General features: G+C 48.2%; 1 protein-coding gene across 1 annotated transcript in view; it reads right to left on the bottom strand.

The window, feature by feature from the left end:
* Positions 1–25,770, bottom strand: part of YY1 (YY1 transcription factor) — a 26,961-nt gene continuing 1,191 nt past the window's right edge. Inside the window, exons 2-5 of the mRNA XM_004681577.2 lie at positions 10,583–10,745; positions 3,423–3,483; positions 1,712–1,870; positions 1–1,051 (exon numbers count right to left, since the gene is read on the bottom strand). Coding sequence (XP_004681634.1) covers positions 869–1,051; positions 1,712–1,870; positions 3,423–3,483; positions 10,583–10,745 — 566 coding nt within the window. The 3' untranslated portion in view covers positions 1–868. The remainder of the gene's footprint in view (positions 1,052–1,711; positions 1,871–3,422; positions 3,484–10,582; positions 10,746–25,770) is intronic.

The raw sequence follows: 25,770 nt of genomic DNA on the forward strand, positions 1-25,770 counted from the left end.
TGCCATGTTCTTTCTGTAGGATCGCTGCTTTATTGTTGCCCTTTCTGTTACACGGATGTACACATCAGGTGTTAACGGTACAATACATTCTACGACTGAGCACCACTCTCTGCAACTGAACAGGCAAAGGGGTTACACTGAACATCAGCATCTGGCAGTATTTTTCGGAAAAAAAAAGTGACTAAAATGGGTTTAAATTGATTAACACTATTAAATCACATCTAATATTTGATACTACATGATTCAATACAGCTATACGATACAATTATACAAAATGTGTTAACATCAAAGAATACAACCAAAATTAAGATAGCAAACAAAACCTATATAACTTTTTTTTACAGGAAAATACTTTTGAAGTATGCATGTAACTGCCCATTCTTTTAAAGAAAATCTACTGCAAGCAAAGTTATCAACCTCCAGAGAAATCACACATCGCATTACTAAGCATATCCCCAAAAAGTGTACAATATGCACACTTGGAAAATACAAAATTAAAAAAATTGTAAGCAACAGGTGAGCTTCATATTTATAAGAATGTGAAAAGAAGTCCCATTTTTAGCACTGTTGTATAAAGAATTGTCTTTTGATGCGAAGTTCATGAATTGTCCTCCTGCTGGGACCACGCTTTACAAAACACCGTGTTTTGGAAACGAGATTACAGAGCAAGATAGAGCATCTTAGCAATGTCATCTTATTCAAGTTTTTTTTTTTTAATTTTTTCTACTTTATCAAAACATGTCCCTTAGGTGTGTAGGATTCATTTTTAAAATTCTTTCCTAGAAACAATATACAAAGGAGAGGCGTATTTATTCCCAATCACACTCCTGCAAGCCGCTTCCCACAGCTGAGAGGCTCTTCTCTCTTCTCACTGGTTGTTTTTGGCCTTAGCATGTGTTAAGATGTGAGATTTCAGGTTAGTCGACTGAGCAAACTTCTTATTACAACCGTCGAAGGGGCACACATAGGGCCTGTCTCCGGTGTGGATTCGCACGTGTGTGCGCAAATTGAAGTCCAGTGAAAAGCGCTTTCCGCAGCCTTCGAACGTGCACTGTCGAGGAGAGACCAGAGAGAGCCCGCTCAGAGTGCGCAGGCCCGGGCTGGCCACCGGCCACACCCAAGAAAGCGGCGGTCACCAAGCACCCCTGCCCCGGGCCAGTCCGCCTGGAGTCCCGGGCAGAGCATCTCGGGGCAGAGCGTCTCGGCGACGTAACAAGAATCTTCCCCGATGAGCCCAAGCCCGGGACGTGTACAGCTCTTCTGCGTCTCTAATACAGCGGCGAGGTTTCTGGTGCCAAGTACCAAGAGAACCACACTGAGAGTGACTAGCCGCACTGCCAGTGCGCTCCCGGACTTTCAGGCTGCCAAACCACGACAAGCACCGACTACACTTACTCTCATCCGACAGAAACCTGGAGTTCCCGCCCCCCGCAGTCCGTCTACTAGTCAAGACTAAGGGACCCCGACCCTGCAGTGAATGCAGAGCTCTGCCCCTCCTGGCAGACCTGTTCCCGCCTGGGCAACCACCTTGCGCCTCTGCCACCAGCGCCACAGACGTTACCTCTGGGGGAGTGAAGGCCCCAGGGGCCCCGCGATCCAGCCAGGACACCAGCGCCACGCTCCACTCTCTGCGAGCGCTAAGACCCCGCTGCTCCCTGGGGGCCAGCCCGTGCACGGCAGGTGTGAGGTGTGAGGGGAAGGGCAGCTCTACCTGAAAGGGCTTCTCTCCAGTATGAACCAGTTGGTGTCGTTTTAGTTTTGAGCTCTCAACAAAAGCTTTGCCACATTCTGCACAGACGTGGACTCGGGGGCCGTGGGTGTGCAGGTGTTTTCTCATGGCAGAGTTATCCCTGAACATCTTTGTGCAGCCCTTTGAACAGAGAGAGAAGCTTAGTGGTTCACACTGCAAACTGGACACAGGATTCACCACTTAACAACCTTCACTGACACATGAAAACGAAACAAGCCCCCCCCCCCCCGACTTAGGGTCACAGCAGAAATAGTAAATCACTTAGGACAAAAAAAACCAGACAGCCGGAGAAGGCCTGAGCATCGAGTGCAAACCCCTGTCTTACAGATGAGGAAACTGAGGCTCAGAGATGTCTGTAAGCAGACTTGCCCAAGGTCACACCACCAGTAGAAGCCGAGCTGGGAGTAGAACCCAACACCCCGGCTTCCAGCTACACCACAGCTGCCTCACCCCACGATGTCCCAGATGAAGTGACAGAAGCACCAATAAATAAATGGAGCTAAGGTGACGGCAGTCCACCACCACCTGGGGTGGGCCCCGCAACCTGCGCTGCGAGAATGGGCTGTCATTCTCCGCCGCCTACTGTCCCCTCTTCTCTCTGCCTCTTTCCCCTTCTTGACAGAGAAAGAAGCAAGAGGGCTCTCCAAGGTATGGCAACTACAGAAGAAATTTATTTGGTGAGACACTGGGCACAGAAGCAGGCAAACTGACACCAGAGCGGGGGCAGGTGGGGTGCGGTGCTCGAGAAGCGGGGCTCCACAATTTCTTCTGCAGTTGTTGCCCAACAATGGGAGGATGGGGATGAGAAGACAGCACGGGGGAGACAGGAGACAGCACGAGGCCACTGGACGCTTCACAGGCGAGGGGTGGGGTGGGGGGAAGCCGCAGCTTTTCCACCTTGACCTCTAGGTTGGGTTTCCATTTAGAAAATGGGATTTTTCAAAAATGGAAAAGAATTTACAGAGAAGCTGGAGTGCTGACAGGCCAGGGCACAACTGTTTTCAAATGTGTTCATCTCTGACCCCAAAGGCAATCACCTTGCGCTGGAAAATCGCCCCCCCGAGAGCAGCAACCGAGCAACCAAGGTTCTCCTGCCCCATTTGTTGGATTTTAAGAGTTTTTCTTCCATTCAAAATTTCACCCCTTTTGTTTTCTGCACTTAAGTGTTTACTTTTCTGTTACTTTTATGTCCAATTAAGCTTGAAAGAGGCCACCAACACTTCAGGCTACCGGTTATCTTACAAACAAACCACATTTGAAAACAATTAAGTGCCTTCTAGTGACAGGCAGTTAACAGGGTAAATTAAGGAAACTGTGAAGGAAACTATCACCTCTTATTAGGCTTATTTTAGCAAGATTCCAAATACTCTCCAGAAGGAGCCTACAGTTCCATAAAGGTCCACGGTGAGTTATGACCCACTGCCTTAACATTAATGTGTTAATGATTCAAAAAGAAATAAAGTTCTAATAGTATGTTCAATATACTGTAACAAAAACATGGCCTACAGGAACCCCATCTAATAGTAAGTGGCCTTTACTGAACAAACTTAGCACAAAATAATCAGCAGTCTCCTGAATTTAGAAACCAAATATCACAGTGCCTCAATCTTCTTAAAAGCTCTCTAAAACTCCATTCACAGTTTAATGAACACTTTCCCCTAGCATTACTTACTTTATGAGGGCAAGCTATTGTTCTTGGAGCATCATCTTCTTTAATTTTTCTTGGCTTCATTCTTACCAAAAAAACAAAAACAAAACAAAAAAAAACAAAAAAGAGAGAGAGAGAGAGAGATTTGTAGGAGTGGGTAGACTCAACTGGCGTAAACCACACAGTCCCTGGATGTTTTCCTCACAGGCACGGAGGCTGCGGTACCACATGCGTGCGGGCGGGTTGAGCCCAGGAGGCCGGTGCCCGTCCCGTTCAGAGCGCCCGCCGCCCTGGCTCAGGCTAGTCCGTGCGGCTTAGACGGGCACTGTCACCTGTGAGTCAAAGCGGCTGCTCTTTCCTCAAAACTTCAAAAATACAAAAGGCCAAAAGCCCAGAAAAACACAGGGGAGCAAAGCCAGGTCTCCCGAAGCAGCTGCTGCGGCCAGAGGCAGCTCGTAAGAAGGGAGTCAAGGCTGGAGGGGGATTTCACAGCTCCCACCATCCACCTCTGACAACCGTGAGGGGCGGGGCCACAGCAAGGCACCTTGGGAGAGCGTTCCACAGGTCCGTCGTTACAGTTCATCCACACAGATTTACGCCGCTACTCGCAGGGCCGTGTCTAAGAGCAACCAACTGCAGGGAGTCCCTGAGGACTGTGGCCAGGAGGCCCCTAGCCTCTCCTATGTTCCGTTTCCACTGTGTCCGCTTGTGGTGGGAGGGAGACAGTTTTTCAGAGCAGAGCATTCACTCTCCTGGACACCTCCCTGGCCCACTTGTGTCCTGGCCAGGCGGGCGTGGGCGAGTCCTGTGTGGAATCTCTACCAGAGCTTGCCAACTGGACACTTACCTACCTGCCATTTCCACTGAACCAACCTTTGGTCTTTTGTCAAAACTTTCTCTCCAAATACTCCCTACAGATCTGTGTGTGGTAGAGGGGTGATTAAAGAGTTCCTAGAAAAAAAGATTTACATCTCTAAAACAGATTTTCTTGCCACTTCACTCATGTCTACATGCAGCTTCATATTTATTAAACCACTAGGCCAATGACTCGGTCGCCACATGGTAGTTACCACCACTTGATCGTGAGCAGGTCCTTGTGTCATTCTCAGTCAGCAGAGACCCTAACAAAGTCCTCCTCCCCACTCCCACTCTGAAAAAGGATTCCGTAGTGCTTTGACTTTCTAGAACCTGAATTCAGGGGCTCATCCAGCCTGGTGCTTCTGAGTGTCACAGCAGCACAGGTGAAACCACTTGTCAGGTAACTATGGCTGATCTCCAAGAAGCTTGTTCAAATCTATACAGCAATATGTTCTATGAAGAGATTTTCAGCCTGCAAACTTCCCCTCCCGCCCCTGGAGACAATCGTTTTTCCTCATGAGGAGAGGATCATCACTGGCATATTTCTAAGTGCCTGCTATGTCCAGGTTCTAAGCTGATCTTTGTTACCTTAAGCACCACTGAACCTGGGAGGTTGGGTGTCAGTTCCCAGAACCAGGCAAGGCAAAACTCTGTGTTACTGCGCCGCCTGGAGGCACAGTCCGAGCCGACTGTGTTCACATGAAGGTTCTCAAGCAAATGCTAACACAGCCATCGCCACACCTGCGCCTGCCCAACTGAGGTGCCCTCCTGATGACTGCACGGAAGTGCTGTGGGTCCAACTGTGTGTCCAGACTCACAGATTGGCACTCACCTAAAAGCTGGTAGATTTTACTCTAGCAAATTCTACCTTAAGCCCGACTCAAAAACTATCCGAGTCATACATCCTATAGATGACGCTTTCCCTCTCCTACCCATGCTGGGGTTAGAAAGCAGGGCCAGCAGTGAGACACCCGCGCCAGCAGGACCAGTGAGACTGAGCTACTCAGGAGGACGACTCCCTCCGGTACATTTCCTTAATTTATATTCCTAGAAACTTACTTTTTAATTTTGTCATCATGGAAAATTTAAAATATATGCATAAATATAAATAATGAGAACAGTCTCATGTGCCAATTTATTCAAGTCCTAACTTTGCAAATGCTGTGATTGTGGCCTTTTTTTTTTTTCTTCCTTAAAATGTCACTTCCAGAAGATAGGCTGGTATTTAAAAATTTAGTTTTAGAATGAGAGCTTGAAATATATTCGGGCAATCACCTGTGAACTCAGAGAAACAGAGGGCGAAATGAGTCACCCTTGAGCAGCCTGAAAAACTGTCCGTCTTCCCTCGAGTGGCAATGAGGCAACCCATGGGGGCGCCGTGGCCACTGAATATGAATGCCAACATTGAAAAGGTCACTTCCCCCCAGTGTACTTAGACTGAAAATGTTCTGTGAGGGAAGACTAAAATCTTCGTGGCAACTATAAAGTAACGCAAATTTGAAATCCTACAAAAATTTTAAAACTAAAACCATACCCCACCCCCTTGGGATGTCCCCGTGAGTAAGCCTACGCAGTCAGAAAGGACGCCATCCGAGCCGTCCGCTGAGGGCACCGCACAGAGATCTTTGGGACTGGAGACAACGATGACGACAGCAGGGGCACTAATGGATGGGACGGAATGAGATGTGAGACTCGATGCTGACTTCTACCAGCTGCATGACCTTGAGCAAAACACGTGAACTTCTCAGCCTCAGTTTCTTATTCTGTAAGCAGAGCTAGGAGGACCAGAAGTGACGCTGCATGTTGGGTTCTTGGGAAGCGACAGCGTCTTCTCATGGCTGCCGTGCGCTGGATGGGCCTGGCTAAGCTCCAGCCCCGCCTTTCAAACAAGCCAGGTGTACTTAACCCTGGGTTCGTACTCTACCCCATCACCGTCCACCCGCGAGCAGAGGCCTGTCCCTCCATGTGGAGAAGATATCGAGGGGAGCCAGGCACCCAGCAGTGGTGTCCTGCCCAACTGAAAGTGGAGAATGGGTTGTGCCTGCTCTTCTGCAGAGGGGAAGGAAAGGAGTCACACTGCAGGTTGGACTTCAGGGCCAAAAGCCACATCTCCCGGCGCCACTTTCCGCAAGCACCGCGGGAACCCAGAGTTCTGACGAAGTTAAATATACAGGAGCAGGGAGGGAACATGTTCGAAGCAGTGGTTCTTGAATGAAGTAAGCCTCTGAGGTGACTTCAGACCGGAAGCACCGATTTTGACCTGCACTGGTGCGATAGGAGGTCCGGGTCACACTGCCACCGTGTGCCGGCACAACTCGCCTCCACTCCTTGGGCCAAGAATAATGTGGCTTTAGACAGAGCAGACCAAGGCTCTTAATGAATTCTCTCTTACACAGACCGTTTATACACATACTCCTGGATGGTATTAGAAGTCCTTCAGCTCCACCACACCATCTTTACACTAACCCTGTGGAAAGAGTGGGGAGCCAACAAAGTAACCAGTCTGGGACTGACCTAACCAACCACTCCTCATCCTGACCTTTCTGGACCAGCGGCTTTCCAAGGACTCACTTCGGGCGCTACGAGGAAGCAGACTGGCTGTCCATTTAATGGCAAACAGAAGTCACCGGACCACACCCACTGACCACCTTTCACAGTATGTACAAAGGCACCCACAGCCCACCTCCCCGTGCCTTTCCAATGATGTTGCTACTCCCTACTCTTGGCCTGCACAGGTAACTGATTACTGAGCAGCCTAGGGCGAGGCAGTGGGAACTGAAGCCTCTCGTTGCCTCGCAGTGCAGCGGCAGCAGGCGCAGCGGCGCCGCTCTGAGCCAGAGTGGCGGGGAGGCAGGAGGCCAGCAGAATGGGCGCCCCCACCCTTGCGCGTTCTGAAACTCAGTGCATCCCCAGCCTTTGGCTTTCAGACTCCCCAGCCAGTAATTCTGGGCCACCCGGAACCCCATTCGGCTGCTACCCACATTCGCAGGCTGTGAGCCCTAACAAAGCAAGGCACTCAGGCCCCAGTGTGCCTCAACACCGCTACTTCCCAGCCAGACCTACTTCGCTGTGCTTCAAGGGATACTGTGGAAAATGGGGTGAGGATGAGCCTGATCCAGCCCACCTCGAAATGCCCAAACCCTCTGGCTATGCCCTTACTCTGTGTTCACTGCCAAGACTGACAAGACTTCATTCTGTTCAGAATACAAAAAGAAATCCGTAACAGACTGATTATAAGGGAAAATACCCCGTTTATCGTCAGATCACCAGATAAATACTGGTCACTCCAGAATGCAATTGTGTGCTAGGATCACATTCCCTGCTCTACAAACCCAATACTGCAGCTTCAGTGTCAAGGAGAGGACTTACCTATTGACAGGTCAAATGAGTTCCCGTTAAATACTGCCACAGCCATGCCCTGCTGTTAGGTTTTGCCCCCCCCCCCTTTAAAGCTGTGGTTTCCCCTTTCATGGGGTCTGATTATCTTTTCTTTTTTAGAATACACTTTCTCACACCACTAAGATCCTCTCGCTTCTTATTCTCTCCACCACTAAATGAAGTGAACTTTTCCTGAAGAGATTCTTAGAACCCAGTGACTTCCTACCCTAAACTGAGAATGTCTCCCCAACCGCTGCACAGCTGTCTGCTTGGTTTTCTTTACACCGTATTCTCAGGGGGGGTCTTCCCTTTGATATACGTCCTCGTCTTACTGGAGTATATCCTCAAGGAACACCCTCACAAAGATGCATATGACATCAAATGACCTTTTAGGCATCCACACTTGTCATTATTTTGCTCTCATAGCTGACAGCTTTGCTGGGTCAAGAATTCTCTATATAGTTATTTTCCCTCAGAAATGTCAAGACATTACTCCAGTCTCCTAATCAGCTACTGCTACGGGAGAAAAGCCTTTCTGCAGTCTTGCATTTTTTACAGGTGACATAGCTTTCCTCTCTGGAGCCTTTGTATTCTTTTATACTCAGGTGTTTGAAACTTCATAAACGACGGCTATGTGGCGCCTGGTCTCAGGCCCTGTGAACAGGCAATTCCCTGAGGAGCAGGGTCTGAGAATGGAGAGTGGGAAGACTGGAGACAAGCAAAAGTTTCTACCTCAACAATGACACGTCTCCTAAGATTAGGGCTCAAACACCTGGATTTTCCGTTCAGACAATGTGGAGCAAACTTTCAGGTCATCCCACCCTGAAGCGAGGGTGACCGAGGGCTACAGCTACCACCACCTGCTGATCTCTACTGCTCACAGCCCACACAGGACAGACATCCTCACAGGAAAACCTGCCTCAGTCCCCAGCTCAACTACCGTCATCTCTCCATAATACAGTAGCTAGAGAAATTGTATCCCCTGCCCTGGTCCTTCTGGAACCTCACCTGGCTTTCGCATGCAGTGCTTACTTTTCTAGGCTTCCTCCTGTCTAAATGACCTTCTATCACAATGAGCCATCTAGATGCCAGGGCTTGCCTAGCTTTAGGCTACAGTCTCTTCTCTTCAAGTCACTGCCCACAGCCCTACTGCACTCTGAGCCACACAAGCCTCACTGCACCCCAAACCGCTGCCATCTCCCAACTGCCTGTCACCTAAGAGGCTGAGTGTTAATTTGGCATCCATCTGGATGCCTCTGCATGCCCCGCCCCCCCCCCAATCTTCCCCTTATCCCCAGTCACACACGCTGGCTGACAGTCTCGACTGCCCATAATTCTGCTCGGGCCTCCAGCAGTTCTTGTCCAACTGGCCTCTCCTGCTGCCCAGCTGCACCAGCACCCCTCTAGCATGGATCCGGCTGAAAACTAATCTGCCCAATCCAATCGTTGATCATAGCACCCCCCCATCCCGCTCAACATAACAACCTTCAGCAAGTGAAGGCCATGCACCTTGGCGGAAGCATCGATTATTTCCTGTAAGCACCTGTTCCCAGGTAAAGCAGCACCTCCTTCTGCGGCACGACCCAATGAACACTAGTAGGCCTCCCTGCTATACTCACCCACTCCTGCTGTGGAGTCAGCCATCAAAACCCCATGCTTTTCAGGGCAAGCCCATACCCCCTCTTCCTCCAAGCTTTCCTGCCTCTTAAGCTCCCTGTCACCCATTCTGGGGTGGTGGTCCACGCCCTCACTGACTTCTGAGTATATAAGGAAAAGGTGATGGACTAGTGACGCGCAATATGAAGCAAGGGCTTGATGCGTGTATGGGGGGGGGGCTTAATATGTACTTCACAATGCTGTGTTTGAACATGAATGGCAGTAACAGCTGGAACACAACATCACGGGTGGGGCCTTAATTTTTGTTAAGCCCCGATAACAGAAATAAATGAATGGATGTCTCCCAGAGTTTCACCAGGGAGAAAGAGAAAGAGGCAAGAAACCTTTCTTTAAAGTCACAGGATTCATACGGGCATTTGACATGGGGGAAACTGAGGCTCCAAATGACACGTGGCTTGTTTCGCAGCAAGGCGGTGAAGGGAGCCACAACCCTCCAAGGCCTCCAGCACTTTCCTACCACAATGCTCGCGAGGGAATGAAAAGAAGGCGCGCTGCTTAGTCTGGAGACGGTGTAGGACCAGACATTTCTGCCTCTGGACCCCACTGCCACACAGCTCGTGGGCCGTGCCTGGGCCCACTTTCTGCACCCGGCTACACTAGTTCATTTCCTTCTGTTTCAAGGTTTTTATCTTTCTGGGTTTCCTTGCAGAAGTGCCGAAAAGTAGAAGACAAACAACGTGAAGAGAGGCAAGGTTCCACAGATGCAGCCCCACTGCAGACGCAGCCGACCAAGCTCCGGGGCTCAGCCCTTCCTGATGGCTCCCCTGCACACTCCCAGGGTCCCAGCGCCAAATGTTTTGTTTCTTCCTGCCACAGTAACTTAAATTAACAAAAACACTGGCATTTAACTGGGGATGGGTTGAAGCGTGAACTGAGTGAGCCTTCCTGTGGTCAGTGTGGCAAATGGGCAGGGACCCAGGTGCCCTGCAGCTCAGCCCAGGACAATGGAGCCCCGCCCCCTTTCAATGTGGTCAAAGGAGAGGCTGCGCGATGCTATCCATGTCCAACATTTTTTGTGCAATTCACAAGCACTGTCAGCTATGCAATTAAAGTGTATTTGTCTTATCTTATTGTTTGCACGGATCTAAAATGGTGCCACACACATTAACAGCATGGTTACTACTAAAACTAAACCGAACTGCTTTTGTTTTCAGAAGCTTCCCTAGAGCAAGAACACAAGCCACCATTGTCACTGAGGCCCTGAGAAACACAGCTGGCAGCACTCAGTATACTTCCTAAAATTGAAACAATGGGAAGTTCTCAGAACTTACCTGGCAAATTCTGCCAGCTGTTTGGGATCTGAGAGGTCAATGCCGGGGATCCCTCCAGGCGGAAGCTTCTTTCCTGTCATGTACTCTGAATAGTCAGGTGGAGAGTTCTCGCCAATGATCTGTTCTTCAACCACCGTCTCGTGGTCGATATCTTTTTTTTCATCTGAAACACATCGTAAGATCTTAACTGACTAAAAATGTACAAGGGGGTGAATACGTCTCAGAACTATAAGAGGGCTTTTATGAAGCAGCGCTCAAGTGATTTACAGCCATTAAACCAACACCCAGTCTTTCTCTCCAATCTGCTAAACATGCATGAAGGTTCCCCAAAAGCTTCAATGTTGGATACAATCGACCTTTAGGTTGGGGTTCTTTCTTGGGCGCTGGAATGGTTTCACACTGGTGTCCTGTCACCCCCTTTCCTACTTGCGCTCCCACTTCTCTCTAATCGGCTTTCCCACTACCCTGCTGCCGGCTCTTCCCCCAGCCCGGTTCTGTTTAGTCCACATGAACCCTCCCTGCCCGGACTCAGGGGGGCAGTGACTCGGCTGGTCACGTCAGGTTGCTACCTCTCTGCTCCAGACCATCGACCCTCCTTCAGGGCACATTTTAGTGGTGCAGTTCCTGTTCACCTCTCTCACTGTAAGGGCTGAAGGACAGAGGTGCTCAGCAGCTTTGAGCTCCACGTGTGCCCAGAACTTTGCCCAAGTCTGCACACTGTTGGCCCTCAGTCAACACATGTTCAAAGAACGCAGGGTGGCTCCAGAGCTGTGTCCTACGCCGGCTCACGCCCGCAGGTGGAAAAATGGCTTCAACTCTCCTTTCTCGCAGACACCAAGTCCTACCGGTCACCTTTAAAAGTTCCCCTTTGTTCCACTGCCACCGACTCGTCTTACTATTGCAAATCTAAAGGCCTGTCATTTCTTCCCAGTCCGTTCTCTGCTTTAGGGATGCAATAGGACAAACTGACACAGAAGAGACGAGATATACTTTCACCCTGGTGCAGCCCGTGACCAAGATAGATTACTCCGACTGGACGTGCTGGGTGCCAGGAGGTCTCGTCGACTTCCACACAGCCATTCTGGCCTTCCAGCTCTCCTGCCCTCGCGCCCATCACAGGCCAACTGCCTGTTTTTTCTTCGCTTCCCAGGTGAACTGAAAGGCCAGGCCCATTTCAGAGAGCTTATTGATTCTTTGACTCCAGCATTTACTTGGAACTTCCAGATTATTCTCTGATAGTAACACTGACAAACTCTAAATCATTCTGTTTTGAAATTTCATTGGCCTTGCCTCTGAAATGAGTTAAATGCCCAGAGACTGAACACTCCAAATATTTCAATGTTAACTGAATATTTCAACTTCTCCGTCAAAGTGTTTCTCAAGGAACAGTAACATAAGGACTTCCAGGCCTGGGTACAGTCTCACCCTGCACTACCTTTCTGCCAGTGTAAAAGAACATCCACCCACCCAAACTGAACCCTTCCAGTGCCGTCAGCCTCCAGCCACACCAGCTGTCCGGTGCAAAGCTCGCGACCTCAAAGAGGAGCTAGAGTGCGAGGGCAAGATAAAGATGTAAGTCCCCTGATTCAAGTGGCCATCAAACCCCATCCCCATCAGCACAAACAGCAGATTCTAAGTGCCAAATTATAAGCGCCTCCCCGCCGCTCTTCATCTTGGCACATGGCCGTCACAAACAATCCCAGCCACCATGACAGGGACTGTTCACACTTTTCTAAGATTTATTTATGCATACAGAACTGGGGTACAAACCAGAGGGGCAGGAGGTGACCTCTCACCTGTACCAGAAACAGAGTGGGGAGCAGAACAGGCAAATCGACGAAGTTCTCTGCTGAGGAGAGCAGCGGGCGGGACAGGAGAGGTCTGCTGCGCCCTCTGGGTCACCTCTGGGGCCGGGGATCGAACTCATGCGTAAGTGGCCTTTAGTGTTGTGCTTTTAACCTGCTGCACCACTATGGAGGGCACTGGCCTTGGTTTTATGGCTGTTACTATTTATTTTTTCTCTTTAAAAGTAGGCACTGGATAAAAAAGAAAACAAAAAGTAGGCACTGCCTGTACCACCCTAAGAAATGTGCCAATAAGCAACTTCATTTTACAGAGCACACAGAGATGTTGCGTCTTGCTCTGGGCTAACAAGGTGGCCGGCGGCAGACGCCTCAAGCCTAGCCCAAGCCCTGTGCACTTGATGGTTCAGCTAGCTGCCTCTTGCTTAAACTAGGAAAAACTACATTACCCACATTACTACACACCAAGGTCACCCCGTTAGACGGCTGAAGGGGTCTAAGGACAAACAGATGGACTAACAGCTATAGAGATAAAGCTGGACTCGCCCCGGAAGACCTGCAGCCTCTCCCAGAATGTAACAACAGCCCCTTCACGCTCCAATCTCGCCGACCGACTACTACACCTCCTCTCAAGGGGCACAGACACCACAGCCCCCACCCCATGGTTTCCCACTATGCAGCTGATATCCAGCCAACTGCAATCCGAAAACATTGTGTGCAACAAGGTGTTTCAAGAGACTACACTCACACTTCCCGCAGTGTACTGCTCTATGTTACTGTTCGTTACTTGGGCCCACACCCACAGATTAGACTTTCTCATAAATCTACATGTAGGAAAACACACACACACACAAGGTTCAGCATGACCCATGGTTTTAGGCAGCCATGGGGACCTTGGGCTGTACCTTCTGTGGCCTAGTATAGCTTAGTAGGCAGAGAATCTTATTTTTCTTCAGTGTTGTCTGAGATTCACTGTGTGGGCAAGGTACATATGGGGAGCACTCAAGTGTCCCGTGACGGACACGCTCAACTCCAGGCAAAACTGCCCCATGGGCCAAAGCATTCCCTGCACCGGCATGTATGCTTTTCAAAATATTTATCTATTTGTGCATACAGAAGTGGGGTACAGGCCAGAGGTGTGGGGGTGGAAGGATTCAACAGAGACAGAGTGGGGAGCAGAACTGGTGGATGTACTGAACTACACTGCTGAAGGGAGCTGTGTGTGGGACAAGAGAGGTCTGCTGCACCATGTGGGTCACCAGGGATTGTGGCACAATGCTGCGCTTTAGCCCACTGCTGCGCGGCTGTGTCTGGCACTGTTCTAGGGACCAGGAGTAACAGTCCAAGATGATGTAACAAAAAGATTGGGAGGAATAAACCACAGAAATCGGTTTCTCAGTTCTGGAGGCCTAAGAAGTCCAAGATCGAGATCAGCTCAGTTCCTGAGAAGACCATCTGCTTGGTCTCAGACAGATGCCTTCTTAGACCACCCTCTCACACAATTAACTCCTCGTCACATTACACAGCTCCCCTCTGTCTCTTCTTATAAGGGGACTAATGTCATTCAGGAGGGTTCTGTCCTCATAACCTACTTATTTCCCAAAGGTCCCACCCTCCAAGTACCATCATATTGGGGACTAGAACTTCAACATGATTTGGGGGTAACCCAAACACTGAGACAGAAAAAGAAATGTTTCTTGCACCTCAGTTCTTCGTCCCAACATGCAAAGCATCAAGCACCAGAGGGAGTCACTAAGACTGGAAGGAATCACCTTACAATACAGGCCGATAGATTTGACCACCGACACAGGAATCTGCAATACAACCAGCGGCTCAGATCCAGGCTGTCAAACCCACCCCCCCCACCCCTTTCCATGGTTTCCTCTGTTTTTTTTTAAAGCTTTGGGAAAATAGACATAAGCATAATGCTTAGATTACTGACATAATTGTACCCATCTGTAAATGTGCAGTTTCAGTAGCCTTCAACACATTACAATGTTGTGTAACTACCAACAAGGATCTATGCCCAAAGCTTCATCAAATTCAACAAGAACTCGGCACCCGTTGAATAGTAACCATCCCTCCCCTCAGTCCCAATAATCTCTACTCTGTTTTATGCACTTGCTGACTCTGGCCTCCTGTAAATGGAATCAGGTAGCAGTCACTCTCACAGGCCCGGCTTATTACAAGAAGCAAGGTCGCAAGGTCCATCTATGCTGCACCAGCTGTCAAAACTCCATCCCTTTTCATGACTGAATAGTATTCCCCCCAACTTACCAGCCTGTGTTCAAGTATTTGTCATCATGGACACAGGGTACTGGCCACTGAGGATACTATTATGACTCATGCCATGTGGTGTGCCATCTGTCTGTATGGATATCTTGCTGGCACACAGCTATGTGCATAATACTAGAGGTTCTACTTTCATGCCACAATAGCAGCTCATTATTAGAGCTGCAGCAAAAATTGTAGAACTACAAATCTAGCCCCTTACAGATAAACTACACTGACCTTTGACCTACAGACCAAGGGATTTTATCACTTTGAGAAAGTAGATTATTCTGTAGAGGAAATTTCTGGATAAGAAATAAGGAATACTTTCTGATACCAAGCTAACAAAACAATGAGATTTACTACCAAGAGATCACACTTGTCAGAGGGTCTTTTAAAAAAAGTAGAATCAGGGCCCTCCCTGGTGGCGCAACCAGTTAGGATGCAGCCCGGCAAACTGGCCACAGCCGCTTCAGTGCGAGTTCAATCCCCGGCCCCAGAGGTGATCCACATGGCGCAGCAGACCTCTCTTGACCCCCTCAACAGTGTACTTCGTCAATATGCCTGTTCTACTCTGTCTCTGGTGAAGTCTCTCACTGCCCCTGCACCTCTGGCTTGTACCCCAGATCCGTATGGATAAATAAATAAATCTAATAAAAAAAAAGTAGAATCAAGTTTATTTTTGGAGGGAAAAACAAGCCTGGGCAATAAATCAGATGGGGGAGGGGCAGGCAGGGATGTCAAGTGTGCCAGCTAAGCTTCTTGTATGCTTTCCTGGAGGTCAGTGGAGAAGAATGGGGAAGAGACGAAGTGCAGAAGATCCAGAGGCCTCCTTTGGTTTTCACAGCACCTAGTGGACAGACTTTCGGAAATGGCGTGGATGTGGCGAGCATGGAGGCATAAAAATAAAAATGCAGGTTGGAGAGAAAGGCATGGGAATCACTGGCATACTCGTTTAAAGCCACAAGACTGCATGATTCCTATGGAGAAAAAAAGTAGAGGGAGCTCAGAACCAAACCCAGGTAACTCCAAAACTGAGAAGACTAAGGGAGATTTTGCAAGGAAAGTACAGAGGCATATGTCCAAAGGTATACAAAGCCAGCTTTTTTAAAAAAGATTTTCTTATATGTTTATGCACACGAGAACTGTGGTCCAGGCCAGAAGTGTGGGGGTGAGAACATTCACCACAGAGTGGGGAGCACTGGTCCGACAGGAGAGGTCTGCTGCACCCTGTGGGTCACCTCCCTGACTGGGGAGTGAACTCGTGCTGCAATGGCTGGCCACGGCCTGACAGTGCTGAGACTTTACCCCTTGCACCACCAGGGAGGCTTGGAAAACAACGCTGCTTACTGAGAGGTTGTCCTCAGGTCCTCCCAGTGGAAGCAGCATGGTGGGAAGGCAGCATGTCCCCAGCACAGCCCTGCCAGTGCATGGCCATGCGCAAATTTTTTAGGATTTTTTTAAAGATTTATTTATTTGTGCATACAGAACTGGGGTACAGGCCAGAAGCTTAGGGGCGGCGAGAGGCTTCACCAGAGACAGCAGGGAGCAGAACAGGCAGATCGACGAAGTACACTGCTGAGGGGAGCAGCGGGCGGGCCAGGAGAGGTCTGCCGCGCCCTGTGGTCACCTCCAGGGCAGGTGGGTATCGAACTTATGCGGAAGCAGCTTCAGCTTCTCAGTGCTGTGCTTTAACCCACTGCGCCACCAGGGAGGGCCGGCCACGTGCAATTTACGACGCATAAGGAAGCTAACGAACAATGCAAAAATGAACTTTTAATTTCCACTTTTTTAAATCAGTTTTTATTGGTTTGCCATTTATTTGTAAATATCACCTGTACTTTTAAACGATGCCAGTAATATATACCTTTGCCTAAAACAAAGCCCCTGCCAGCGTGCCTCAGCTCAGAAAAATAGCTGCGGCTACCGTACGCTTTACAATATGCACTTAAGCTTCCTATCATCACCCAGAAGTGGACTGGTGGACTCCTCCGAGATGGTACAAAGAATTGAGGAGGAGGCTGTTAACTATCCTACAGTAAAATGTAAGAAAATAAATGATGCAGGGCAAAAAGCTCCAAGTTCAGAGATGCCTGCTAGAGAAAGGCCAGAGGTGCCAGGTCTATCGCCAAGAAAGCAGACAGCACCTGCCTCATGAGCACCCCACACTGGACACCCGACCGGGACAAAGCGATAATTATCAATGACGCTATTGCTTGCCCATGTCACCTTGCGTTCACAAAAGAAAACATTCAGTAGTTTTTGCCAGATAAAATTTATGATGCTCTCTAAGAGAAACTGGAATTTTATTAAATTTACATGGACATATAGGTTTCCCTTTCTTTAAAAAAAATAGTAAAAGAGGTTAAACTCTTTTTCTTTCTTGCACAACTTACTTTTTTTTTAAAAAAAAAGATTTTTTTATTTATACACACAGAATTGGGGTACAGGCCAGAGGTGCAGGGGCAGTGGGAGGCTTCACCAGACAGAGTAGGCAGCGGGTGGGTCAGGAGAGGTCTGCTGCACCTGGGGGTTACACCTCCGGGGTGAGGGATAGAACTAGCACTGAAGCCGGCTGCAGGTGGCTGCAGTGCTGCGTCCCAACCCGATGTGCCACCAGGGAAGGCCTGGTTTTCTGGTCTTTTTAAAGTTTGGGCTTTTTTTTTTTTTAAGGTACAATTTAATATTAAAAATACGTTGCTGCTGGACCTCCCTGGCAGCCTAGGAAGTCTCAGTGCCATCACCTAAACAAGCCGAGTTCGATCCCCGGCCAGGGAGTGACCACGCAGCTCAGCAGACCCCTCCTGTCTTGCCACTGCTCCCCTCAGCAGTGGGTTTCAGTGGATTTGCCTGCTGTGCTCCCCACTCCGTCTCTGGAGAGTCCTCAGACACACCTGCCGCCCACCGCACACCTCTGTCCTGTACCCCAACCAGTTCTTCTATGCATGTATTAATATTTCTTCTAATTTTGATGTTATGATACTTATTTGAAGTTCACTTTAAGAAGAATTTCACTGTCTGCCATAGCCATTATTATGTTCATCTAACGTCATAATTACTAGTGAGTAAACTTGGTGTGTAGAGGGAATACAGCCTGTTGACAGACCCACTCTGGATCTCAAATGTCAGCCTTACAATGATTCCTACTCCTAGGTGTGGAAAATGAACATAGATAAAAAATGTCCCAAAGAAAAGTATCAGATCTGTTTTGCTTTAGTAACTGGTGTGTTGTCCTAGAAAACAAGTAACTCTGAGGAAGGACTTACTGTCTTCATTGTTTCAAGAACAATGGGTTCACCCATACCACACATTTCAAAGTAATGAGTTTCTACAACCAACGTAACTGACAGTGGGCAAAGCAAACTTCCTGTTTGGAAAAAGCTGAGGCTAGAAGCCACTAATTCAAAGGGGTAGGGTGTGGACCAGGCGATTCTCCAACTCCGTGCACTCCAGCTAAAAGCAGGCGACCACTGGTGACCAGAAGCACCAAAGGTAAGCAGACTAAATTGGAAGGTGTAGGAGACTGCGATACTGACAAGGGGCCTCCCTGGTGACACAAGGACTATGAAGCTGTCAGCAGCTACTGCAGCCTGAGTTCCATACCCAGCCAAGGAAGTGACCCACATGGCACAGCAGACCTTTCCTCTCCTGTCTTGCCCGCTGCTCCCCCCAGCAGTGGATTTTGGTCTACCCACTTGTTCTGCTCCCAACTCTGTCTCTGGTTAATCCTCTCACCCCACACCTCTGGCATGCACCAGTAAATAAATCTTAGGGGAAAAAATGGGATACAGACAATACCGTCCTTTGCTGGGCCACCTGCTGAACTGTTTCAGGAAGACAACCAAATCATGCACATTTTAGAAACATTCTCTATTTGTTGCCTGGATAATTCAAAGGGTTTAAAAAAGCATGTAACAAAGTCCCAGTCCCAGCCCCTCCTCACCAAGTACTTACTGATCACTCCCAATCCAGTATAAGACAGCAAAGACAAACCCAGGTGGGAAGGTGAGACTCAGAAGTAAAGGCTGCTCTCTCAGGTCCAAGCAGGGAAGTGGAGTCTCACCTGCCCCATACTCCAACCATACTATGGCAGTATGAGTCTTGCTGAGCCGGACCAGAGCTCACAGGCCTGTGCTGCCTGCCCTCTTGAGTCCAGACCAAAACCGCTGCCCCACACAAGCCTCCCTCCCTGTCATTCCCTCTGTACTGAGCCCTGCTTTCATTAAACACAAGTCCTAAATTTACAAAATGATGTGAAAATAAACTATTATATATATATATAATAAATAAATAAACAAACACAAGCCCTGCCTAGCTTATAGTAAAGCTGAGCCAACACCTGAAATACCAACTGTTGCATCCAGAAAATGGAAGGGATGGAGGAAAAATACCTTTGGCCTTCCCTCCTTATAGAGCAACACCAAGCCCCAACACCCAGGGGGTCTAAAGACAGTTCTAAAGAGTACTGAGGATTTTTAAAAATATATATTTATTTTATGCATACAAGAACTGCGGTGGAGGCCAGAAAGGAGAGGATTCACCATACAGAACAGGTCTCCTTGTGCCCTGTGGGTCAGTTCCCTGGCTGGGGATGGAACTCAGTCTGGTTAAGTGCTTGATAGTGCTGAGACTTTAACCCCTGCGCCCCCAGGGAGGCCCCAGAATGTTAACTTTTTAAAAAGTTACCCCCAGAATGGTAACTTTTTAAAACTTCAGTAAGCATGTCAAGAACATAGGGAATGTTCTTTGCTCATCTTCAAGTATCTTGCATTTTAAGTCCTCGGCTGCTCTGGGACACCCAGCTTGAAGACACCAGGCCTGTGTTACCTCGCCGGAATTCCCCTTCACACACACAGAAGCTTCTTTTAGAGTTCAATCCTCAAGAAAGCTCGATTTCCTTAGAAATCTTTTCTCATCTTAGAAATCTGCTAACTACAGTATAATTATTTTTCTTAAAACTCGGATCACCAGGAAGCATACCAGGGCCAACCCAAACGCTTCCCGTTCTCCTGGCTAGCCCAGCTTGCTCCTACTAGATTTACTCTTCACACTTTCCACCACCTCAGGCCATTAACTTTGCTTTGACTATTCTAGGTGACTGCCTACTCCCCCCCCACTGCCACCAGTGGAACTTTCACTGAAATAGAGATTCAATGCTAAGCACAGGCAAAGCAGCCAGACTCTGGCTGCTCTCCCTTCCTCCCTACTCACAGACAGCAAGGAAGGCTGCCGTGGAAATGGAACCTCAGAAACCAAAGCCCAGTAAATGGAAGATCTATGATTTGGAGCTACGAATGACCCTAAGCCTGTGCCTTTTCTGAAAGGCACTTACTACTTCTCAACCTTAATGTTTCTGTTCCACCTACACAGTCAAGGGCAAGTATGCCACTGGGTCTGTAAGTCCCACACAGCTTCCTGTACCCAGTTACCTCCCAGACTCTGCTGAGCCTAGTCACCCAAAACCTGCAAAGTCACAGTCCAGACTTTCACTCCAGAGGAAATTGACAAGCAGCCAGTTCAAATGAAAAAAGCAGGACAATTTCTGACAATGCTACAAAGGATAAAACAGGGCTGTGAGATTCAAGTGAGGGGTGCTAAATGTGGATGAAAGAGAAAGGCTTTTGAGAACTGAGCTTTGAAGAGGTGGTATTAAGTGTGAACATCTGGGGTCAGGATGTGGGAAGCAGAGGGCAAAAAGAAGCTCAAGAAACTGAGAAGACCAGGAGGGTGGACACATACGCAGGGAGGAGGAAGCCAGAAAGGAAAGTGGAGGCTAAATCACACAGGTGAAGAGTGGGGCTTTTACTGACCATAATGGGGTATCTGCAGGCTTGCTGGGGGTGGGGGTGGGGTGGGGCGTAGCTTGAGAGGAAACCTGTGCAAACAAAAATTACCATCTTTAAATTTAACAGCATCAAGTATAATCACACTGCTGTGTTTGAGGGGTTCTTTAGCAGGGGAGAGAAGTCATCCAATGTACATCTTAGACAATTCAGAAAGCAATAGGTTGTGTGTGACTGGAACCCCTGAGGCGAAATCCAGACAATGTATTTAGTCCATGTACGAATCTATAAAAACTACTTAATATAGGGACCATGAGCATTACTAGAAATCATAAACAAAAGTGAACTAATTGTCAAGAGTACATGTCAATCAAGGTCTTTTTAAAGTGTCAACTTAGGAGTAGTGGTAGCAGCTTCTCTCCCTTAAGCACCTTTTGGGTGTTAAGAAGCTAGAAAGCACAGAATAGGGGGTCGAGTTAAGAAAGACGGGGGCCTTCCCTTGTGGTGCAAGCCCTCAAGCCTCAGCACTATGAAGCTATGTGCAGCCACTGCAGCATGAGCTCCATCCCCGGCCAGGGAGTGACCCAGAGTGTAGCAGACCTCCTACATTGGCTTTCAGTGGATCCGTGTGTTTTGTCTCCATTGTCTTGGGTGAATCCTCTCGCCATCCTCCCCCCACCCCACACCTCTGGCCTATACCCCACCTCATATATGCATAAAAACATAAATCTTTAAAAAAAGAAAGTACAAACACTTTGGGGTGTTTCAAGAGCGTGACTGTCAAACAGGAACTTGTTACAGCAGCGACTCTCTGAGGCAGGACCCACAGTCTGGTAAGACCAGCTTCTAGCTCAGCAAAGGCAACCTGGCCTCCCTCCCCTACTCCCTACTTCTCTTATTAATTACATATGGGGGGGAGGGGCGGAAGAGCCCACCACAAATAACCGTGCTTAGAGTTCCAATGTTTAATTCAACCTGCAACCACTGCGGTAAGACTGAAGAATTAATGGTTACTAAAAATCTTACTTCACTAATATCTCATGTCTTAGAACAGCAAATTTTTACTTTAAAGACATTGAGTTATACTACTTAATACCGTCACCCGCTTGCTGTTACAAACGGAAAATGATTTTAGAGCTCCCCCAGTCCAACAAGTCATTTTACAAAGATTCCAAAGTCAGAAGTTAAGCCATGTCAAAGCCGGATACTTCGGTCAGTGTCCTCTAAAGCGGAAACTGATGCTGCGACTAGTATGATTCCCAGAAACCACTGGGCTTGCTGTTGCTGATAGTCACCAAGTCAAGCACAGTGGGCCCTATTAACCAAGAAGCTCAGACAAGGGAAGGGATCCTCTCCTGTGCTGTGATGAAAGCCCACCACACATCAAGGCATGAACCCCAACCAGAATCAACTTATTTCCAAGACCTCCCACACCCTAATATTCTGCTATAGTGATGAAGTGAACCTTCAGCACTGCTGCTTTTAACAATTATTTTGTCAGTGATCTGCTGCAGACTGTGAATTCTCTAGTCTTGCAACAGACCGACTTTACTAAGCAGACTTCAAAAACAAAGAAAATGAACAGCAGGTCTCCCCAGTGGCCTGGGGTTCAGTCTCAGCCGGATCCCGGCCAAGCAGAGCCACATGAGATGCGGCAGCCTCTCCTGTCCCCTGCTGCACTGCTCAGCACTGCATTCAGTGGATCTGCCTGTTCTGCTCCCCAATATCTCTAGTGAATCCTCTCACGGCCTGCACCTCTGGCCAGCAACCCAGCTCTTAAAGAAAAAAAAAAAAAAAAAAAATAGGGCCCTCTCTGGTAGCGAAGTTAAGCCAAGCGGTGGCCTCTTCAGTGCAAATTCCATCCCCTCCCCGGAGGTGACGCACACAGCATGGCAGACTGTCCTGTCCTGCCCACTGCTCCCCTCAGCAGTGTACTTCATTGATCTGACTGTCCTGCTCCCCACTCTGTCTCTGGTGAGTCCTCTCATTGCCCCTGAACCTCTGGCCTGAATAAAAATCTTAAAAAAAAAAAAAATAGCAAAAAAATTTTAAAAATATTATTTTTTAAAAGAAAGAAAAAGAACAGAGCAGCCTTTTGTAAATATCCACCTAGAAGTCTAACTTAATTATACATTCATTTGCTTTCTTCAAATTTCTGTACTTCTGAAGGTATGCCAGAAGCCCTGACCCTTTCCTGACAGGGGTTCTCCTTTTCCCACTAAGGGGAGTGGGCTGTTACTCATAAGGAGGAAGAGAGAGGATACTGTAACCTGGAGGGGCAAGGAGGCGGCCTGAGCTGCAGATAAGGATTCAAGATGGGCTGCCCTATGTGGTCATGTGGCCACCGGTCACTCTGGAAGGCTTCCCTGGCGGGGATCCATGGGAATGTTTCTGGCATGTCTACTTGGTGATCAATAGTCAGCAAAAGAGGCGGTGCTGGAAACCTGCAGAGGACTAGCAGAAGGTCAGGATTAGTCATTTGTAGCAAACCTGAACTTTCTGAACACACAAAAGGAGGGGGGAAATGTTACATGGTTCAGCTTTCTCTCAGTTTACTGATTCTGTTATCAGTGGTTTTCTGGTCTGAGAGGTTCTGCTGAATCCAGCCCAACACGTCGGCCAACAGAAGACAACTGCAGCCTTTTAGGAAGGTCAAACTTTCAAGCTATCTCAAACCTAAGATTTCAAAGCCTTCCAGGGGTCTCTCAAAACTGAATGTTTGAAATGTGCAGCTTTTATCACCAGCTTCCCTGTTCAACACAGTGGTTCAATTCAGCGGTTTCATTTATGTTTTATAAAATAGGATTATTGTTCCTACACAATAGTGATAAACATCTAGGAGAAAAAGATAAAATACTGTGACCTAACATCGAAGTTTCCTTTAATAACACCCCAGAAAGCAAAGTCTAAAATCAACACAAGCCTTAAAGCAATAGATCAGTAATATTCAAAACAGTTAAACTGTGATTAATACTGAGACAAATTAGGCCCTAAGTTTCTCAACTGTGAAGATAAGCAGGGCCTGCTCTATTATTTCTACAATGGAATACTATTCAGCCATAAAAAGTATATCTACAAATGGATGGACCTTGGAAACCTGCTAGGCCAGACACAAAAGGCCATATATTCCACAATTCCATTTAAATAAAGTGTCTAAAACAGGCAAATCCAGCGACAGTAAGTGCATTTACTGGTGGTAGCCAGTGGCTATGGGGAGGAGAAACAGGAAGTGACTGGGCTTCTTTTGGGGAGTGACAATTATGAATTATGATAGTGGTGATAATAGTGACCAGAATCTGACAAAAAGAATACAAACGAGCAAACTATGCACATGTGAAATATGAACAACTCTTTACAAAGCTGATCTCTAAGGACCCTTTCCAGTCTGTAATTGCTGCTACAGAGTGACCAGATTCTCTTCCTGCTGCTCCACTGCAAAGATGCCAATCACACCCAAGGCTCTTACTCTAGGAAATAAAGGCTCTCTCCACAAGCAAAATCTAAACATTTGTTCTCTACAAAATATGTTAGCTTCCACCAGACACTGTTTCCACACCAACAGGACTACCATAACAGGTCACTGTGTACAATCACGGTAAGGAAACCAATCCAGGCCTTAGAGAACTCCAACTCTCCTTGCGGCTCATCCCAATCCACAGCTCTGCTCAGTGAAACACTGTGGGCAACACTCGAACGAGGACCAAGGAGTATGAACATAGTGCCGGCCGTGCACAGCACACACGAACACACACTGCTTAACAACTGACCGCCTGGTTTTTTTCACCTGTCATCAATTATCTCCTTCAACACTGAAGACCACACTTTGCTCAGAGTTTGAACTTGGCGCATGCAGTTAATTACAACTATCTGGCTTCTCTTCGGTAATAATACCAAACCACCAGGACCAGAAAGGGGGATAACTTACCACAAAACCAAGCCTGAAAAAAGAGGCCTCTTTCTTCAAATTGCCATCAAATATTTACACTCACTTTTATGCACTGACTACTCTAACAGGTCAGAAGACAATTAACTCTTTCAAGAAACAGACTCTAAAACAACCCCAAACTGCGACCCTGTGAGCAGCCAACTGCACATGGGATGGAATGACTTTTAAATGCTGACTTAATTGTAAATCAACTCCCGTGAGTCAGGCTTTGCTCCATGACTGGCTGGCTTGGTACGAATCACTTCACCCAGTAAAGCTGTGCACTACCTAGTTTTCTGGGTATGAAAAAACGGGTTTAGCAGTTTGGTAAGATCAAATGCAGAATAATTTACATATGGTTTGTTTTGTTTTTGACTGCTACAAAACCAGCCTAACTACAACGCAATAAAAATATAGTTTTCTGTGGTTAATGTATTTCTGCCTAAAATCTTCACCTTCACCGAAGTATCTAATTTCAACAGTAGTGTCTCAAACTCCCAGTAACCTACACCCAGCTTCATGTTTCAGTGATCTTAACGGACAAACAGGTCTTCATCCCCAACATGACCGGCGTGCCCACCTCCAAGCTACAGAATAAGCAGAACTCTCGCTCATGACCACCAAGTGCTGGAACAGACAGGTCTCCCTGAAGCACGAACAGCCGCTGCCCGACTCCAACAACTGAGCTCCACAGGCCACGTGAGACCAGCCCGAGGCGCCCGCTCGCACTTGCTGTTAGGCTCTGGCAGCAGCCCCCAATTGCCTTGCTGGGTCCTGAGCCATAAATCCAGCTTTGGTCATCTCAACTCGGCCCTCCAGGAGATTGAACCACACTAGCTTGTCAACCCAGACTTTGCGCCTCTACTTCCTTACTTCCTCCCTTTAGTAAACTCAGGCGACCCACATTCAGCGGCCCCATTTAATTCTGAAACTGACGAAATAGTTAAAAGTAATGGTGGGGGGAGGGAACCCGCCACTTCAGCGTTAAACTCGATCGTCTCGGCGCTGCACTCGATAGCCAGGCCCGACGGTTACTGCTCCCGCCCCTGACCCGGCAGCCCTCGAATAAAGCAGGAAGAGCCGACAGCAGAGCCCGGCCTCCCCAGTTACAAAGCAGAAACGTTTATCTAGCGCGCACGCTAAGTCCCTCTTGCCCTAGATATTCCTCCTGGCCTTGGCCCTCAGCAGCATCAAAATAGCAAAAGACGCTTTTCTGGAAGGCTCTTCACCGGGTGGAGACAGCTTTCGACCACGCAAAAAAGCACGCAGCCAGATTCCCAAGCGAATCGCTGGACTCTACGCGGAGGCCGCGGCCCAAGCACACCGGGAGAAGCAACTTCCCGAAATGCGCAGGGCCGGCGCAGCGCGGGCAGCGCGCTCCGCCGAGGGCCGCGGCCGCAGGGCCCG

The sequence above is a fragment of the Condylura cristata genome, unplaced genomic scaffold, assembly GCF_000260355.1.
Source record: "Condylura cristata isolate star-nosed mole 26May11 unplaced genomic scaffold, ConCri1.0 scaffold00013, whole genome shotgun sequence".
Taxonomy (NCBI): Eukaryota; Metazoa; Chordata; class Mammalia; order Eulipotyphla; family Talpidae; genus Condylura; species Condylura cristata.